The following is a 20535-nucleotide window of genomic DNA, read 5'->3' as shown; positions in this document are numbered from 1 at the left end:
GGTGGCAGTAGGGTGAGGAAATCATTTCAACTACGAGTACAGGGGGGAGGGGGAAAAAAATCCCTCTTATCTTTAAAAACAAAACAACAAGTAGGGGAGGAATGCAGGAGGGAGGGAGAGATCGCACTGAGCTGATACTGACCCGGTGTGTACACTCCCCCTCATGGATTAAAAACAAATGGACCGATGTAAGAAATATGGTGGAAACTTCCTTCAGCCATGCTTGCACCAATCAAATGCATGAGGAGGAGTGAGAGTACACTTCACAATGCATGTACACTTTTGGGTAAAGAATATTAATAAAGACCAGAAGTCGCTCCAAAAAGACTAGATAGTGCACTACTTTTCACCCTGTGCCTATATATAGAATAGGCTGCCATTTGGGACAAACCCTACTACTTACATAACTGGCATAGAACATCCCATTCTGCATGGCAAGGACGCACAAAGTGCGAAAGAGAGAGAGAGAGCGCGCAAGAGGCAATGAGGAAGGTGAATTAAACGCAGCAGAAACAGGATGAGAGGAATGAGGATGACAACGCAAAGAACAGAAGATAATTACAGCGAAGAGAACGAGACAGAAAGAGACAGAGGGGAGGAAGAGAAGAAGCCAGGGGTTAGTGACAGATTTCCACAGTCAGCCAGTATTGTGGAAGAGATCGGGACGACAATCATCCATTGGCAAGCTCAGCACTCAGTCTAGACTAGCGCACACACTCACAGTCTTGGCTAGAGCATATCTATTGCACCTGGACATAACCTCTAAACAGGTAACATAATACACACACACACACACACACACACACACACACACACACACACACACACACACACTCACCATGTGTTGTACAGGCATGGGTGCAGGGGCCATGGGAGCAGGGTTCCAGGCCGTGGTGCTAGTCATGGTCTTGCTCTGCCAGCTGTGTCCCCCAGTTAGCTTCTTCTCTCCAGGCTGACTCCACTGCATGTCTGGCCTGAACACCGGAGCACACAGCGACAAAATGCACCGCGCAAAAACACCACACTCGTTAATCAACTGTTACCATGGATATTATGCAGGTGTGGAGGTGTTTGACTATACTTGTGAGGACTTCTGGTCAAGTAAACAAGTAAACGAACAAGATTTGACCAACTTGGGACATTGTTAGTCCCCACAAGGTCAATGCTATTTCTAAATGGGGGTTAAGGTTAGAATTAGGTTTAGAATTAGGTTTAGAAGCTAGGGTTAAGGTTTAGGGTTCAGGGAAAACAGGATTTTGAATGGGACTGAATTGTGTGGACCCACAAGGTTAGTTATACAAGCCTGCATGTGTTTTTGAAAAGCGTGTTAAAAATAGAATATATTATTACAATATTGTAGCTCGAGCTCTTCACTAGGTCTCAATGTGTGTCTTGTTACAGGTAAAATCCTGCAGATTTGAATAATGCAGGCAAGTTATTTTAGTTTACATTTATTTTTCAATCGATTTGAGCAGCACAGAAGCTTTTCAGCGTTGGCTAGGCTTTGAGTCGGCTCGCCCTAGCACAGTGGGATGGCAGTCCGCCATAAAGTCTATCGTCTAGGGAAAACCCTGCAGTCAGTCAGTTCCATTGTTGATACAACACATTGTTTTGTCATTAAAAACACTAGTATAACTCCCATTCACTAGATACTTATTCAAGTTTATTTTAGTTTTGTTTCTCATGTCTTGAAGTAGACTGTTTTGAGCAGGGGCTGCCTGGGACTGGAGAACTTTAGGATGCCAGCCCGCCAAAGCCTTCTATTGTCTAGGGAAAACGCTGAAGTAGTCTGGCACAACATCACTTCCCAACTCAGAGAGACACACACGCATCACAACTCCTACACTTACTTCTTGGCTGGGGCTCCTCCGAACTGCAGATCTGAGGACGAGAGAGAGCGAGGGATGGTGAAACAGAAAGAGGAGAGCAAGAGAAAGCAAGGGAACAAGGAAGTGAGTATGAGAAAGAGAAGAGAGCAAAAGCATCAGAGGGTTTGAAAAAAAGTGAGTGAGTCCATCTAAAAGACAGCGAGACAGGCAGACAGAGAGAGAGAGAGCCGGCCAGCCCTGGGGGGGTAGTGAAGGCTGCTAAACATACAGTAGACTGAGACTAGTGCCTCCCTACTGGGTTCCTCTCTCTGTGTGTCCTCTCCCTTCCCACCAATGGCTCTCAGGCAATAGCGCTGGCAGATAGGCCATCCGCTACCATTAGCCTGGCCCAACTGTTTCTATTGACAACTCTACCATTGGCAGAGACATTCACTAGAGGACAAGACCAAGGGGGAGAAAAGAGTCACATGAGGAGTAAGGAGAAAGCACAAAGCGAAAGAAAGCCGAAACAAATGGAGGCAGAGGGGAGAAAGAGGCAGAAACAGACAGATGTGAGGATACAAAAGAACAATCTATGTTGTCTATACAGTACTCACTGCCAACGAGGTTGGCGAGGGACGAGTCAAGGTCATTGGCCAGCAGCTTGCCTCCTGGGTGCCCTGGATGGGGGTGACCGGGGTGGTGCAGGGCCATGGGAGGAGCCTGGTTGTGGCTGGGCACTGTGGGCTTCAGCAGGTCCCCTAGAGCATCAAACCCTGGGGGACAGATACACAGGGAGACAGATTTAATTACAATATTCATACATAGAGATTAGACAAACACAAAGAATAGGCAAGTATCACACACAGATGAGATATGAGGTTAAAGAAAAGTAGTGCACATGCAGGAAAGATTTGACTCAAGCAAGAGAAAAGAGGTCTTGGGAGGCAAGATCAGGCTGTGGGATCACAAACCATCTGTTCAGTATCATGACACGTACAGAAAATAAAAAGGATGTGTACCATTTTATTTCTACGCTCAGGGCTCAGTAGCTGTGTCCCGTCTATACATCATATTTCTAGGCTGAGCAGCAGTATTTGTGTTGTGCTGGATTTACATTGCCTTCAGAAAGAATTCATATCCCTTGATATAATTCAATTTTTTTTGCTATACAGCCTGCTCAAAATTGATTAAATAGATTTTCTCCCCATCACCCATTTACACATATAGCCCATAACGACAAAGTAAAACATGTTTGACATTTTTGCAGTATTCACACCCCTGAGTCAATACTTTGTAGAAGCAACTTTGGCTGCGATTACAGCGTTGAGTCGTCTTGGGTATGTCTGTATAAGCTCTGCACATCTGGATTTGTGGATTTCCTCCCATTCTTCCTTGCAGATTACCTCAAGCTCTGTTAAATTAGATGGGGAGCAATCTAAGTCTTTCCACAGATTTTCAATGGGATTCAAGTCTGGGCTTTGCCTGGGCCACTCAAGGACTTTCACATTCTTGTTCTGAAGCCATTCCGGCTGTATGCTTTGGGTCATTGTCCTGTTGGAAAGTAAATCTTCACCCTAGTCTAAGGTCATTAGCACTCTGAAGCAGGTTCGTATCAAGGACTTGGCTATATTTGGTTCCATTCATTGTTCTCTCTATCCATACCAGTCTCTGCCACTGAAAAGCATCCCTATAGCATGATGCTGCCACCACCATGCTTCACGGTAGGGATGGTGTTAAACATAGCACTTTGTATTCAGGCCAAAGAGTTCCATTTTTATATCATCATCAGACCACAGACTCTTCTGCCACTCCAGTGTCTTTCACGTGCCTTTTTGCAAACTCCAGGCGTGCCGTCATGTGCCTTTTTCTCAGGGGTGGCTTCTGTCTGGCCACTCTCCCATAAAGCCCAGATTGGTTAAGTGCTGTAGAGACTCTTGTCCTTCTGGCAGGTTCTCCCATCTAAGCCAAGGAACTCTGTAGTTCTGTCAGAGAGGTCGTTGGGTTCTTGGTCACCTCCCTGACCAAGGTTGTTCTTGCCTGGTTGCTCAGTTTGTGCCTAGAGGTTGTCCGACCAGTCTGGGTAGTTCTGTATTTTTCCCCAATGCTCTTAGAAGCTTTTAACATTCTAGAAATTGTTTTAAACCCTTCCTCAAATATATGCCTCGTTACAATTCTCACTCAGAGCTCTACGGATAGTTACCTGAACTTCATGGTATAGTTTCTGCTCTGACATGCACTGTCAACTGTGGGACCTTATATAGGTGTTTCCATCTAAATCCAAACAATTTAATTGGCCACAGGTGGACTCCATGTTGTAGTGACATCTCAAGGATGATTAAAGGAAATTGGAGGCACCTGAGCTCAATTTGGAGCGTCATAGCAAAGGGGTGTGAATAATGAAATTAATTCAATATTTCTGTATTTCATTTTCAATACATTTGCAAAAAATCCATTGTGGGGTATTGTGTGTAGATGGGTTAGAAAATATATTTAATTCAGGCTGTAACAACAATGTGGAATAAGTCATGGGGTATGAATACTTCCTGAAGGCACTGTAGTTCCTTGTGGCTGACATGTTGTGGAGTCATGCTGACGGATTATATTAATTCCATATGTAGACTCAAACAGTAGATGTGCCCTGTCTACTCCTTCAGTTTCTAGTCAGCATCAGTAGCAGAATTATGAGAAATGGTGTTTGTTCCATTCCTTCCATTTCTAGGCTCAGCAGCAGTAGCTATATTTGTGTTATGATGGATTTATGTGCTTATGGTGTCATGTTGTTGAGTCATTACACTTATTGAGGCTGTACTGTAGGCTGACCGGTGTGTGTGTGGTATAATACTCTATTACTGTACAGGGCTGATTGGTCTGGTTACACTGCATGGCTCCATCCCAAATGGCACACTATTCCTTACATAGTGCACTACTTTTGACCAAGGCCCACAGGCTGCCATTTGGGACACAGTCATGGAGTATTTCACTGTGCAAACAATACATTAGTACCACAATGGTCTGTCAACAGTAATTCTAAAAATGGGAACACATTTCCCTCAACTAGGAGAGAGGTAGGGAAAGGGATGGTGGAGGTAGGGGGGGAGGGAGAAGGGAGAGAGGGTGGAGAGGGAGAGAGAAAAGAGACAAATAGGGGCAATCAGTGTATGACAGAAGAGGAAGATCGATCGAAGGAGGGCAAGACAAAGTAGCGTAGGGGAGGAAAAAAAATAAGACAGGGAGCACAACAGAGCTGCACAGACAGCTGCCACCTCCCATCACTCCTTATCCTCCCATCACAGAAAAAAGTGAGGGAGCGAAAAAAAAAAAAGGACAAATAATATTTGTTTAGGAAGCGGTGTCTAGCTTCTGGACATTGTGCTGACATAGCTATGCGTCCCAAATGTCACTCTATTCCCTATGTAGGGCACAACTTTTGACCTGAGCCCATACTACCATAGTGCACTACTTTTGACCAGAGCCCAATGGGGAATAGGGTGCCATCTGGCCATAGGCCACATTCATGAAGTAAGAACTTCCTGCTTTGCAAGCAGGAAACAGAAGGGAAGGATCAGAGACAACTAGCACACGGAGGAAGGGAGAGAGAAGGAAAGAATCAGAAAACTAGCCCACTCACCATAACATACAGAGCAGAGGGCAGGAAAGAAAGTTAACTATTAGTTAACTATTAAGCTAATTGTTTGGAAAGGCTGAGAATGGAGGGAGTAGAGGACAGATGAGGGAAAGAGATGGAGAGGAGAACAGATGGAAAGGTACCACCTCAGTGCCTCCAAAGAGATGGATTGTCTGTGTAGAGTGTGGGATGGTGTGGACGACAACAAATGGATGAGTGACAGGCGATTAGGAACGGACTGAGATGACAAACCATGCATAGAGAGAGAGATAAGTTACAAACAGATGGAATGGAGTGAGATCACCACCAGGAAATTCCTACTGAAGGCTTTAAAAACACACAAATGGAAACTGTGGTAGTAGAAACCCCAGGCCTTAAGCTGTGGCTAAGGATTAGCTGGTCCATAGCAAAACCCAACCAGAAATCTAAACCAGAGCCTGTATCCATAAAGCATCTCAGAGTAAGAGTGCTGATATAGTATATGTCCATATAATTGTATTCATTATGATCTAAAAGGGAAAACTGATCCTAGATCAGTACTCCTACTCTAAGACGACTTGTGGATACAGGCCCACGCTTGAAAAGGTTGATTTACTTAGCGGCCATTAGCAAAACCAAATCAGATATCTGACCCAGCACTAAAAGTAGTTGATTATAGTTGTTATAGGGGAGCAGTAAGCTAAGCCAGAGGTTGTTTAGTAGGTTTATTTAGGGTTGTGTGTGTCCAAAATGGCAATTTATATAGTGCCCTATGGGCCCCGGTGAAAAGTAGTGTACTATAAAGGGAATAGGTTGCCATTTGGGACGTAACCGTTGTGTCTCTTTACCATCGGTGGCAGGCTGCACGTCGTTATTGGCCTGTCTTCTAGCCCCGCCCCCGAAAACAGCATCAAAATCTACACTCATGGATGACTCAGCTGGCTCAGCAGCACCTAGGGGACAAAGGTCATAAAGGCTACATATTACTATTGTAACGGTTCTCTTCAACCTCTGGGTTGGTTGGTATCTGTGTCTGTCGAACCATATGTTCTTTAAAATAACGTTTATTGGACAAAATGTAAAACATAATATTTTAGCCGTTTCGGTGCTTCTAGCGGATGAGAAAGTGATGGCTGAACGGATGGACGATAAGTGGATGAAACAAGTGAATTAATTGATGGATGAATGAACACATGAATGACTGAAGACATGAAGAGAACTCAGATACACATGAACATGAATTTGTACAGTTGAAAAGCCACCTGACTTTAAAGACAGGCTTGTCAGAACACATGGGTTAACTGAAACTTGTGTAGTGTGTGATATAACACACAGCTAATCAACACTATACTCTGGCCCGGATCTGAACCTGAAGTTCAGGAGGCTAAGTAGATAAAAACTGTGTGTGTGAGTGTGTGTGTATTTCCATGTGTATATTGCATGCACGTTTGTGTCCAAATGTGTGTGACCTACCTCCCCAGGCACTGGTGGCTGTAGAGATAGAGGGAGTGCTCTGGACAGCAGGTAGGAAGGCTGGCTGCAGGTCAAATAGATCACTACTGAGGTTGGGCATGCTAGAGAGAGAAATAAGAGGAGACAGGGAAGAGGGAAAGAAAATCAATGAGTAAATAAATGTGATTCAAATTGCCCCTATATGCCCAAACAATCAACAATTGAAGGGTTAGTTCAGGTGAAATCTATATATTTCGGTGGAATTTACCTTACCTTGAGTTGTGTATTAAGGCCCATAGTGACAGAATGCACAATAATCAATGTTTTGCCACAGACAGGAGTTAGCATCATCAAAATTCATGAATGTAAACAACCAAACCAATGTTAGCAAAGCTGCACAGCAAGCCGTAACCTGCTCAAAAACACTTCAAAACCAAGTTCGGTAGTTGGTGGAGTTCACAATTTTCTAACACGCATACTGCTGAAATAGTCGCTGGAATTGTGAGACTACATTTCCTCATGTAGTCTCTCTGTTTCTGTTTGCTGTAACATGGACAATAAAGTTGTATATTCCATTGGGCACTCACCGGTGGCTTGATGACACTATCAGAGCATTGGAATATACAGATATTCAGCATTTAGATATTACTAGAAAAATAACATTCTTGCGGGGAAGAACATGGACAGGTTCTTCGTGAGTATCGACGCTACGTGTTTTTGAGGAAGTTTCGGCTTGTAGTTTTGCTAACATCGGTTCGCCTGTTTTTATGTTAATGAATTTCGACAATGCTAATATGCTAACTTCTGGCTTGAGAAACAACTCACGGTTAGGGTAATTCCACTGAAATATAGATTGCCTGAACAATCCCTTTAAGTCAACAAAACAAACTTTGATACCAACCTTTGAACCCCCCAACAACAACAACAACAAAAAATCACAGAAAGAATCTATAATCAAAAGAAACATAAATCTGAATAGAATAATCACATCAAATCATACCTTTATAACACTAGATAACCTCCTACGACCTGTAGTAACCATGTTATAACAGTAGTACCTGTTGGTGGAGGGTGCACTGAATAGCTCCATGCCTTGATTGGTGTTGTGGTGGTTGTTGTTGACACTGCCCATAGACTGTGTACTGGGGGAGGCAGATGGAGTGGACATGCCAATCTCCTTCAGACGCTGGTCCTGGAGAAACACAGAAAAACACTCACACAGTTACCAAACACAAAGTTGGGTATGACTCAGGGATTCATGCTTGGCACAGACTGAGCAGCATCAGACTGAGCAGGCTCCAATCAGTCTTGGGGCGCTGCGCAGTGGTGCCCTACAGCGTTTGTTCCTTGTTTAAACTCGTCCGTTTTGGTTGCTTTGCTTTTAGTAGTTTAATAGTGTTTTACGTTGCATCGGATTACCGATTAAGCTACGGTAGAGGGACATGAAGTGCATACAGTTGATAATTCTCCTACTTGGATTACTTTTGCTGGTACCTGAAACAGCACGCAAATATACAAAAAAGTTGGCGGCGCCACACATCCGCTACTGCAGAAACTCTCTTTTACAATGTAATAACTCACGTTCGGGAGAACCGATCAAAGGGCACATACCTGCAGAGATCGTGAGACAAAACAACCTGGTTGAAGGACTACTAAGAAGGAAGAGGAAAAGGGGAAAGGCGGTGTGCTGCAGAGGAACAAAACAAAGATTGCGCTTCCAACTATCCTGCTCTCCAATGTCCAATCGCTTAACCTCTTTGGGATAGGGGGCGATATTTTCACGTACGGATGAAAAGCGTGCCCAAAGTAAACTGTCTGCTACTCAGGCCCAGAAGCTAGGATATGCATATAATTGGTAGATCTGGATAGAACACACTAAAGTTTCTAAAACTGTTTGAATGATGTCTGAGTATAACAGAAATTATTTGGCAGGCGAAACCCCGAGGACAAAACATCCAGGGAAAAAAAAAAAAAAGTTGAGTTCACTGTTTTCTCTATGGGAAACTAGATTTATGAGGCACCTGATTGCAGTTCCTATGGCTTCCACTAGATGTCAACAGTATTTAGAAATTGGTTAATGTTTTTCCTTTGAGAAGTGAAGAAGTACAGCTATTCAGAATGAGTGTCAAGCCAAGTGGACTCTCTTGTTTGGGGCACGTAACCTGGAGCTTGCTCCACTTTGATTTTATCCGCTATTGAACACAGTATATCCCATTTGAAATTTTATTGATTATTTACGTTTTAGGATACCTAAGGATGGATTAGGAAAGTTGGTGAAATGTTTGGACCAAGTTTACAGGTAACTTAGATAATTTGCAGTCATGTTGGGCGAGTTGGAACCGGTGTTTTTCTGAATCTATTGCGCCAAATAAATTGACATTTTGGGGATATAAAAAAGGAGTTTATCGAACAAAAGGACCATTTGTGATGTTTCTGGGACATATTGGATTGCAAACAGAAGAAGATCTTCAAAGGTAAGGCATGAATTACATCGTTATTTCTGACTTTCGTGTCGCACCTGCTTGGTTGAAATATGATTTTCATGCGTTTGTATAATGGGGTGCTCTCCTCAGATAATCGCATGGTTTGCTTTTGCCGTAAAGCCTTTTTGAAATCTGACACGGTGGCTGGATTAACAAGAAGTTAAGATTTATTTTGGTGTATTGCACTTGTGATTTTATGAAAGTTAAATATTTCTAGTAATTTAATTTGAATTTCGCTCTCTGCAATTTCACCGGATGTTGTCGTGCATGCTCATGACGCTAGCGGAACATCTAGCCGTAACAGTTTTAAGGGGAAAATGGACGAATTATGGGCAAACTCACGGTATCTATATGAATACAGGGAGGCCTGTGTGATGGATTTCCCTGAAACTTGGCTGTCGGAGGCGGTGCCCGACTGAAGTCACCCCTGACAGATTCACTATCACACGTATTGACAGAGACAGTGAAGCTACTGGTAAGGAGCACGGAGGCAGAGTCTGTTCTGCAAAATGAAAAAGATGGTGTAAAACTACCATTGTCAGGAAAAAAAATATGCACCCATGTTATAGAGCTGCTATCAGTGTCACTTCTCCCCTTCTACCTCCCCCAGCTTGTTTTGACAGTTGTTTATACCCATCCAAGAGCAAACAGTGTCAACCCAGGTGACATAATTTTTAACCTCGCTCAAGAGCTTGATGCTGTATGTGACTTGTCTAACAAGGAAAAATAAGATCATTGACTTATGTTACGGCTCGGTCCCCAAAGCCTATTCATCCTTGGCCAGACCTCTACTGGGTGGATCAGATCATAACACTGTTTTTCTACGACCAACTTATAGACAGTTACTGAAAAAGGAGAAGGTGGTGGAAAAACAAATACAGGTGTGGGACAATGACAGTATTGATCAATTGCAGTGATGCTTTGAATGTACCACCTGGAGTGTATTTGAAGAATCATCAGCTGACCTGAACGAGTTGACTAACGTAATATCTGGCTATATTGACTATATTGATTCTGTGTTGATTTGATGATCCCAAAAAACATGCAAGATATTTCCTAACAAACCATTGGTGACCAAAGAATTGAAAGTGGTGCTTAATAGGAAGAAACAAGTGTTTACCTCCGGGAACGCACTCAAAAGAAAAGAGGTACAGAGATAGGGGAACAAAGAGATTAAAAAAAAGGTGAGATGCCAGTACAAGGATATGGTGCAGATAATGTAACAGGGAGACTCTCGGTCTGCCTGGTTGGGCATTTAGAATATGGCAAACGTCCCCTTCAAAGGTAGGCAACGCATCCCTGCCTGGACGAGAGGGTGTGCCTCTACAGCCAATGAACTAAACAAGTTCTTCACCCGCTTTGAAACAGGAGTCGCCCCCGCTCCCCTGGCCTGTCTGGAGGAGGATGTCATGGCAACCAAGAGCACGCTTGTCATCGTTGAGGAAGTCGTACGAGTTCTTTGTGCATATTGGCCTAGGCTATGCCTATATACTACATAATTTACCACCTGAGGAAGTAGGAACTCAAAACACATTATCTAGATTGCCAACTCTAAATATGATATTGTTCCTAGACAGCCATGCAATTGATCTGACAGCAAATTGAATGTTCTACAAAAACTTTCCATTGGTAGGCCTATATATAGGCTACTTGATGTATTCACCGCAAATGGCACGCTCCGTTGGCGGAGCATCTCAATTACATACGACGTTTGTAAAGTGGTGTTATTTCTCACATAAAGCTTAGATTTCCTCTTGTTTGAGAACAGTAACAATAGTTGTTTTAAAAACTGTCTTTCCCGCAATTACATGTAAAAATGTTGCTCAACTATCAGTATGCTTGCGCTTCTCTCCCTCCTCGCCATGTGCAAAGGGGGTAGCGGGAGTGAGAGCCAGCAGCGAAATGGACACAGCAGATACTTTTATTGCAGGAAGCAGGTTAATGCACATTACTGTTGACCAAATAATGGTTTTAGAACAACAACAAAAAATCATGAGAAACGTTATATAGCCTAACCCCCGAAATTGCTTTGGTAAGAAGGCAATGTCGGTGTCGGTAATTTCCTGTTAATCGTCCCAGCTGTAGTTAGTGTTGTTGTCTATCAAATTTTAGGCTGCCTTGCTCTTTCCTCTGGCAACGGCTGGAACCACACTGGTACACGCACATGACGTGCAAACACTGAGGTGCACATGTGGTTGGACAGCTCTAACATCTTGAAAGTGTGCCTAGAGTACTGTTTGATGTTCAACTGTTCCTTCTTTTTTTGGTCGGGGTGGCAACAACTAAGCACAATATAACGGAAACACTGTAGTCATCAACGTCAGATTTTTTAAGACTTTTGAAAACTGAACTTAAAACATTTTATGACTTTAAATCAGAAACGACTGTAAGACTTTAAGGACCCGCGGACATCCTGTTTTCAGGCAGTTAAATCTGAATAGGCTAAGGGTGTAATGTAGGGCTCCTGAGTGGCGCAGCGGTCTAAGGCACTGTATCTCAGTGCTTGAGGCGTCACTGCAGACACCCTGGTTCAAATCCAGTCTGTATCACAACCGGCCGTGATTGGGAGTCCCATAGGGCGGCGCACAATTGGCCCAGCGTCATCCGGGTTTTGCCGGTGTAGGCCATCATTGTAAATAAGAATTTGTTCTTAACTGACTTGCCTAGTTAAATAAAGGTTAAGTAAAAAAATGTAAATGTAATTTTGTGCAGCAGTGTAATTTGTTGTAATGATGTAGTAACATATTTAACTACCCCTGTCCACCAGTGTAGTGGTGGTTAGTGTAGCTGTGTAAAATGATGCATCGGTGTAGTATAATTTTATGTATTAGTGTAATGGTGTGTTACCTGTACCTTGAGGGCCTGCAGTCTGGCCTGCTCCTCCTCTAAGGCCTGCTGTCTCTCCTTCTCGTCCATGCGGCTGAATGACATGCCTGTATTGGACAGAGACGACACCGCACTGGACAGGGTGGACGCTCTATGGAGAGGACAGAGGCGAGAATAGAGGAATTAGGAGGGGACATGTCTTTTCTGTGTGTGCTTCTTATACATTTTTACAATGACATATCATCAAGTGTTCATTGTCTCGCCAGTCCAGTACCTGGTATCAGCGGTGAGTTCCTTGGTCTTTTTCCCTTCCAGAGAGGCTAGGTGCTGCTCCAGAGCCTCCAGGAGACTACTTGGAGCCTGGAAGGAGGAGAGTATGAGGAGAAGCAGAGAAAACAGAAGAGGGGTGGGGGGTGAGAGACAGAACCAGCTCTTCCTCTTTCACATGACATGACGCACTCATTCACTTCTTTACACGTCACACACATCAATAAACACACGCACACACGGTTGTTAGTCCCAGAGGTCGACCCACAATGCGTCACTTTCCCAGAATAGAACTACGTCTTCGGCCCAAATGGCACCCTATTCCCTTCGTAGGGCACTATATAGGGAATAGGGTGCTCAGTATTAGTAGGTTAATAATACGTTTCGGAAAACAGAAAAACGAGGAGAGAACAGAGGGGAAAGGAAGGTAGTAAAGGAGGTTGAGAAACATGCACATAAATTCCGTTCTGTCCTGTCTGGTTCATGCCAACATATAAACATTCTGAGAGGGCATAGCCTAGTGTGCAAGGCTGGCGCTTTGGCTTTTACTAAGTGTGCGTCCCAAATGGCACCCTACGCACTACAAGTAGTGCACTATATAGAGATTTGGGTGTGATTTGAGACACGTTCCAAGAGAAAATTCATTCAAATGGGAGGTTGTGTACCAAATGGCACCTTATGACCTATGGTGACATCAACGCAAACGATCAATGTGGCTGTGGTCAAAAGTAGACAATCTTTAGATTGTTTAAAGACCAAATCAGACATCAATAATATTAGCAGACACACACACTATTCTATTCCCTCTTACAAAAAAAGCACAGAAGTTAAAAACAGACTGAGCAAGGAACTCTGACTGAACCCTGTACGTATTCCCCAAACATTCCACCCGACACACAGAGAGGAAAGAAAGTGAGGTAGAGAGAACAAAAGAGAAAAGTAAAAGAAAGAGGGAATAGTTTATTTTCCCCTTTTTGATCGCTAGTTATCCCCCGACAATCTTTCAAAACAAGATGTGCTTTGAAGTTTGAAGACAGAAATCTTTTTATGTCATAGCTACGACTACGATGATGCATTCATGTAATAATCAGGGGGTCAAATATAGTTTAAATTAACATGTTAAAAATCCCTAAAACACTTTATCATAGGCCTATGTCTGTCTGAATGGTGGGAGGAGAAGAATACATTTCTCATAATTTATTCATATGGTTGACCTTCCCCCCCCACTCGGGGCCAAAGTATGTCCACGTGCGTGTAGGAGGGGGCAAGGCTACATGCGTGCGTGTGAGGGGGCGAGGGCTACATGCAGACCCGGGTGGGTAGGTCAAGATGTCAGAGCGCACAAGCTATGGCGAGTCAACAATTTGTAAAACTCCGCGTATACTGTATGGGGAGGGGAGATGCAGTATAATAGTTTCAAATTTGAATGTTACGTGCACTAGTACAGTGAAATGCCTTTAGTGGGAGGGATGCTAGGGTTAAAAGCATTACAGTAAGTAACCCACCACCTACAATGCATGATCCTTTAATGGTCTGTGGAGGAGAATGATAAAGGAACTATTTTAAATGGTATACTGGGAATGGGAATTATGTATCACTCAAAATCCAATATTTCAGTTTGCATCACTATCGAGCTTGGTGCCTTAAGTTATTGGTATTTATATAGCCAGTTAAATACTTTCTTTACAAGTGCCTATTTGGGCCTACACTGTAAATAATGATTTGAAAAATAAATACTAAATCAATTGAACCAACAGATTCCTAGGCAAAGTAGAAGACATGGTAACTTGTTAAGAGTTTGACAAAGAGAAATGAGTGAATGATTGAGTACAGAGAAAAGAGCAAGAGCAAGAGAGACCGAAGGAGAGAGGGAGCGAATATGTACAGTAAGAGAGAGGCTGATGGCTGTAAAATGAACGAATGGACGGATAGATGGATGAAAGCATGTTGGTGGAGCCAGAAGAGGAGAGAAAGAGATGAAAAATGTACACTGACCTGTGAGAGATCGGGGATATCACCCTGATCTATTCCAACTTGCTGTGGTCACAAAGACCGAACGAAAAACAAAACGGGCCAACGGAAAAAACAACGGGGATAAGAAAATAAATAAATAAATCATTACTCCCATGCAGTGACTACTGTGGGTGAGTCCAAATAACCTCTCGTTCTTCCTGAAGTGTGCACTCGTACACCACTCCTCAAAAATATATAAGCATTAGATTGGTGTTTCCATACACCAGTTATTTCCTTTCAAATCCATGAAGGGAATCGAACAAGTGCACACTTAATGAGAAAGAACAGATAATTGGGACACAACCTCTAAACAACTGAAATAAACAAGGGTCTACATCAAAAAATGCTGACAACTGGATCGATGAATATGATTGGACAATGTTGAGAATGTCTCGTGAGTGACCAATGAGAGACATGGTGTGGGTGTGGCAAATGAATGACGAGCAATTGAACAGACATTTAAAAAGCCCCAAAAACATTTAAATGTGAGGCTTGAGGACAAAACAACATAGGAACAGTGAAAGTGTACACCCCAATTGCACAGCCTTAAAAAATTATTATTATTATTTTTTTAATTACATTTGATGATTTCTTTACCGATCTACACAAGAAACATAACACATTTTCCAATTTAACAAAAAATAAGATGTAATTAATGAATGCATGGTGGAAGCACCTTTGGAAGCCATTACAGCTGTGAATACGTTAGAATAAGATCCTACCAACTTTGCACAACTGTTAGGGGATCATATCTCCATTGATTTTGTCATAATTGCTCAAGCTCAGTAAAGTGTGAGAGTGAGAGTGAGTGTGAGAGTGAGTGAGAGAGTGAGTGAGAGTGTGAGAGTGAGAGAGAGAATGAAGTCTATATTTATGTGTGTGGGTAAGGTGACGTAATACAAGATATCATCAAGAAGCATAACTAGTCAAATCACTTCATTCAGTTTCATTGACTCCAAGTGGCGGGAAAGTTATCAAGATATATTTAGGGAAACACATCGGCACACAGGATGCCCTCGGTCTCACAGCAACATTCCAGATTGAGTCGATATGACCTAAACAACCTCCTCATACATGATTTAATCTTTGTCTAAGAATGCTATACGTGACAGAAGAATAGATTAGGGTCAGTACCGGCAGGATGTGTGTTTTGACTTGCGCTTGATGGTTTTTGCGACTGCACTTGAAGAACCTTTCAAAGATCTTGACATTTTCTGGATTGACTGACCTTCATGTCTTAAAGTAATGATGGGCTGTCATTTCTCTTTGCTTATTTCAGCTGTTCTTGCCATAATATGGACTTGGTATTTTACCAAATGGGGCCATCTTCTGTATACCCACCCATACCTTCTCACAACACAACTGATTGGCTCAAACGCAATAAGGAAAAAAATTACACATTTACTTTTAACAAGCACACCTGTTAATTGAAATGCATTCCAGGTGACTACCTCATGAAGCTGGTTGAGAGAATGCCAAGAGTGTGCAAAGCTGTCATAAAGGCAGAGGGTGGCTACTTTGAAGAATCTCAAATATATTTTGATTTGTTTAAAACCTTTTTGGTTACTATATGATTCCATATGCGATATATCATAGTTGTGATGTCTTGACTATTATTCTACAATGTAGATAACAGTAAAAACAAAGAAAAACCCTGGAATGGGTAAGTGTCCAAACTTTTGACTGGTACGTTATGTATATGTGAAAAAGTAATTATGGGGCATTGTGTGTTGAGCATGTGCGCCCGTGTGTATATGTGTCCGCGTGCATGCATGCATGCGTGTACCTCTGCCACTTTGAGAAACTCTGACAGCTTGGTCATCCTGTAGAGGAACTTCTTATAGATGTCCAACGCGTCTTTACACTGACCCTTCTTCATATCAAAATATTTCTCTGAGAGAGAAAGAGAGAGAGAGAGAGACAAAGTGACAGAGTGTGAGAAGAGTAGAGTACAAAGAAGCCATTAGTAGAGAGTGATAGGAGACAGAGGACCACTTAACACTTCAAAATTACATCACAATCTGTGAAAAGACAAAAACACCATACAGCGCATTGGCTGTCTGAGAGGCTAACATCACATAGTTACTCACATCAAATTGATGCAAGAACCTTGAGCTATGCCCTGGAAGAACCCACATAATATGAATAGGATAACACCAATAGAATTCCAATGAACCATTCTATTATACCATGATAACAGCCACCAGTCCCAATAGTCCTGACCCAGGAGGCTTTAAATCTGACTCTAGACCAGTCCTTACCCAGTAAGTTGATGACGCCCTCGTTGTAGGCAGCAAACAGACGGATGGAGTCCTTGAACAGCAGCATAAAGGCCGAGTTGATCACCCCGTTAGTTAACTCATTAGGGTTGGCCTGGAGAGAGGGTGGAAGAGGCATCCCCCCCCCAAAACAATTTAACATTCATCTCAAACCTGACACCCATGTCCACCATTGGAAAACACACACATTCCATTGAATACACACACCCCTCCTGCGCATGCACAAACACACCATGTTACCTGGAAGTCTAGCAGTGCGTCTAGTTGGTTCTGGATAATAGGAAGGGTCTTTATGAGCTTCTCTATGCTCATGGTACGCATCACACCGTCAATCCTGGAACATGCACACACACCAAACATTTTTAGTTAGTCCTTTTTCTAGACTAATACTGGATTAACTGGTTCTGACGGGATGCTAAGGAATATTTTACCCGATTCACACTATAGAACCAACCTGAACCGTACTCGGCTGCTTGGATATTTTCCTTTCCAGCCCGGTTCCAGGAACTACGGCCAGCCCAGTGTGAAATAGACTAGATGTATGAAATGTTATGCAGCCTATTCGCTCTTCAACGTGGTAATTTCGACAGCCAATGTAAGACATGGTGATCTATTCATTCAGGTGTGTGTGTGTGTGTGTGTGTGTGTGTGTGTGTGTGTGTGTGTGTGTGTGTTTCCTACCCTCTCTTCATCTTGGTAAAGTCCACAGCCACCAGCCTGTAAGACATGGCCTTCTCATTCAGATAGCGGCTGTACCGACGGATGAACGTAGACATGTCATAACCTGGGAGGGAGAGAAAGGAAGGAGAGAGGATGGAGAAAGGGAGAGAGGATAGAGAGAAGAGAGAACCGAGACCATCCTCATTTGACCAAAAACAGCACCAACCCCCCCCCACTAAAAACAAGAGAGAACCTGAGACCAAAGCAGTGTGTGTCTAATCATGCACTAGTATTGTATGAGTGTTTGTAAAAAAATATATACCATACCTTGCAAAGCACCTTTGTCCAAGAAGTTGTTCAAGTTGAAGAGGGTGTTTCTAGAGGCCAGGTACTGGATGAGACGCTGAGAAGAGAGAGAGAAAGAATGGAAGAAAAAAGAAAGCGCCATAAGTCTCAGGTCAGATAAACAGCTATTGACTAAACAGGGTCGGAAAAATTCCATATAATGTGTCCCAAATGCCAACCTATTCCCCATGTTGTGCACTAATTTTGACCAGGGCCCATAGGGCTCTTGTTTAAAGTAGCGCACAATGTAGGGCACAGGGTGCCATTTGGGATAAATTCCATCTTGGGTAATATCAACATGGTCTAGATTAAATTGGCAGGGATTAGGGACACGCACACGAAAAACATTGGCCTCATCCTCAGTAATGGGAAAGCAGGGCTGGGAATTCCCAGAAAGAGGAGCGTTCTGCTGAGACATGAGCAGGCCTGAACGTGTACATCCCTGGCTGACGTTCCCCCATCTTGGTTGGTGTTCCCAGTTCTAACCGAGCATCTCGGAATACGGGGGATTCACGCTATGCCAGCTGACACGCATCCAGCATTTCACACTGCAGTGACAGAGCACACACACACACACACACACACACACACACACACACACACACACACAACTAGCAGGCTCTCTTGTGTTCTCATGCTTAGGAGTCAAGAGAAGAAAGCGAGCGAGAAAAACTATTTACTTTTAGAAAGAGTGAACTCGCCTAAGAAAACGTGAAATGAAGGAAGGAAAACTAACATCCATCATATTCTCTCTTCAGCATTTCTCAGAGAAGGGAGGAAGAGTGGTTGTCATTTTTTTTAAAGAACTGGTTTAAGAGCCAATAAAATGTGCTCTGCAGATTGTGTGTGCATTTTTGTGACTGGCTAAGCATTTGTCCCGTGGCAAAGTGAAGTTTTCAAGTATTGGGCCACGCAGTTAAACTTCTTAACCCCCTTTCTGCATCCCAAATGGCACCATATTTCCCTAATTAGTGCAATACTTTTGTCCAGGGCTCATAGGGTACAGTACACTATATAGGGAGCCATTTGGGAAATACACCTGATTGTTTCTTTTTTGGGGACATTTGGTCTCTTTATTGCAGTGGAGAATGTGACGTGTGTCAAACAAGGCTAAAACAGGGCAGTTCACACAGACAGACAGGCAGCGAGCGAGAGCGAGATAGCTCGAGAGTAGAGCCCGACCAATATTGTCAGCCCACCGATATTAACTGGCCGATATTGGCCTTTCAAACGCTATATCGCATCAGCCGATATCTCTACCGATATAAAAAGGGAATGTCATGCTTATCTGAACACCCGCAGCCATTCTCATGTGTCATTGTCACAATGCATGAATAGTTATTTAACAATTGCTATTTTGGATGGCAATTCATGAGAAATCAAGGTAAAGTTGAGACATGAGACCCTACATGTACTGCCATAGCACTGCATTATGGCACCATAGACTGCAGATAAAGATAGATGGATCTGTGGAGAAACAAGTTGAGCTGCAGTCTGCTAGCCCTTCAAATAATTAATGTTAACATAACGGTCTACTGTCAGTGAAAAACCTTATCCATTATTAATAAATCTACTGAATCTAAACTGAGAAAGATCTAATGCTCTCCTCCAACCACTCTCTCATTCTGTCCATCTCCCACTGTCTCGATGGGTAAATCCCCAACTTTAGAGAGTCTTCTTTGCTTCTTCCCTTCCCCCGTGTCCTTTTCACAGCCCTACACATAAAAGTTACGTGAGACTCAAAGGCATTGTTAAAGTAACTAGACTCAATAAAGTTAAACAAATAAGAGAAAGAATGAAAGGAATGTGTGTTGAAAGAGAAGACTGTTTCTTTGGCGATGAGAAAGTTTGCAGTTACCAGGGAAACCATAAAGCAGTTATACGTTAACCTCTTGGGGCTAGGTGGGACGCTAGCGTGCCACCTGTGGTGCACTCCATCAACAGCAGGTGCATTTCAAGAGCGGCAAATTTGAATCCAAATAAATGTCAAAATTCAAATTTTTCAAAAATACAACTATGTTACACCATTTGAAAGATAAACATCTCCTTAATCTAACCACGTTTCACGATTTCAAAAAGGTTTTACGGCGAAAGCATAAATTTAGAGTATGTTAGGACAGTACATTTACAAGAGTTGTGTGTAATGTTTTGTCAAGTCAAAGACAGGGTCACCAAAACCATAAAACCAGCTAAAATGATACACTAACCTTTTACAATCTCCATCAGATGACACTCCTAGGACATTATGTTAGACAATGCATGCATTTTTAGTTCTATCAAGTTCATATTTATATACAAAAACAGCGTTTTACTATGGCATTGATGTTGAGGAAATCGTTTCCCTCCAATAACCGGCAGTCAAGTCAGCGTCACAAATTAAATAATTAAAATTAGAAAACATTGGTAAAATATTATATTGTCATTTAAAGAATTATAGATTTACATCTTTTGAACGCAATCAACTTGCCAGATTTAAAAATAACCTTACTGGGAAATCACACTTTGCAATAATCTGAGCACTGCGCCCAGAAAAATACGCGTTCGCGATACAGACTAGACGTCATGTTGGGGAGATCTAAAATCGAAAATACTATGTAAATAATCCATTACCTTTGATTCTCTTCATCAGATGTCACTTCCAGGTATCACAGGTCCATAACGAATGTAGTTTTGTTCAAAAAAGCTCATCATTTATGTCCAAAAATCTCCGTCTCGTTAGCACATGATGTAAGCCAGCCGGACTTCTCGTCATGAACGAGGGGAAAAAATATATTTCCGTTCGTTCAAACATGTCA

General features: G+C 42.6%; 1 protein-coding gene across 16 annotated transcripts in view; it reads right to left on the bottom strand.

Annotated features, from left to right (window-relative positions):
* Window positions 1–20535, bottom strand: part of si:ch211-200p22.4 (phosphatidylinositol-binding clathrin assembly protein) — a 70245-nt gene that overhangs the window by 6444 nt on the left and 43266 nt on the right. For 2 of the 16 annotated variants that reach the window (XM_014207405.2, XM_014207416.2), the window contains exons 3-18: window positions 17723–17798; window positions 17417–17519; window positions 16976–17069; window positions 16718–16829; window positions 16243–16349; window positions 14439–14480; window positions 13956–13976; window positions 12451–12536; window positions 12198–12327; window positions 7926–8059; window positions 6889–6989; window positions 6264–6368; window positions 2426–2584; window positions 1851–1881; window positions 839–1001; window positions 404–427 (exon numbers count right to left, since the gene is read on the bottom strand). In XM_014207405.2, the coding sequence (XP_014062880.1) occupies window positions 404–427; window positions 839–1001; window positions 1851–1881; window positions 2426–2584; window positions 6264–6368; window positions 6889–6989; window positions 7926–8059; window positions 12198–12327; window positions 12451–12536; window positions 13956–13976; window positions 14439–14480; window positions 16243–16349; window positions 16718–16829; window positions 16976–17069; window positions 17417–17519; window positions 17723–17798 (1488 nt within the window). The remainder of the gene's footprint in view (window positions 1–403; window positions 428–838; window positions 1002–1850; window positions 1882–2425; window positions 2585–6263; window positions 6369–6888; window positions 6990–7925; window positions 8060–12197; window positions 12328–12450; window positions 12537–13955; window positions 13977–14438; window positions 14481–16242; window positions 16350–16717; window positions 16830–16975; window positions 17070–17416; window positions 17520–17722; window positions 17799–20535) is intronic. The other 14 variants (XM_014207411.2, XM_014207406.2, XM_014207414.2 and 11 more) reach the window with 14 other exon arrangements.

This window comes from Salmo salar, chromosome ssa07, assembly GCF_905237065.1.
Source record: "Salmo salar chromosome ssa07, Ssal_v3.1, whole genome shotgun sequence".
In the NCBI taxonomy this organism is placed as follows: domain Eukaryota; kingdom Metazoa; phylum Chordata; class Actinopteri; order Salmoniformes; family Salmonidae; genus Salmo; species Salmo salar.
The sequence above is the reverse complement of the archived record's forward strand: the minus strand, read 5'-3'. Positions and strand labels throughout refer to the sequence as shown.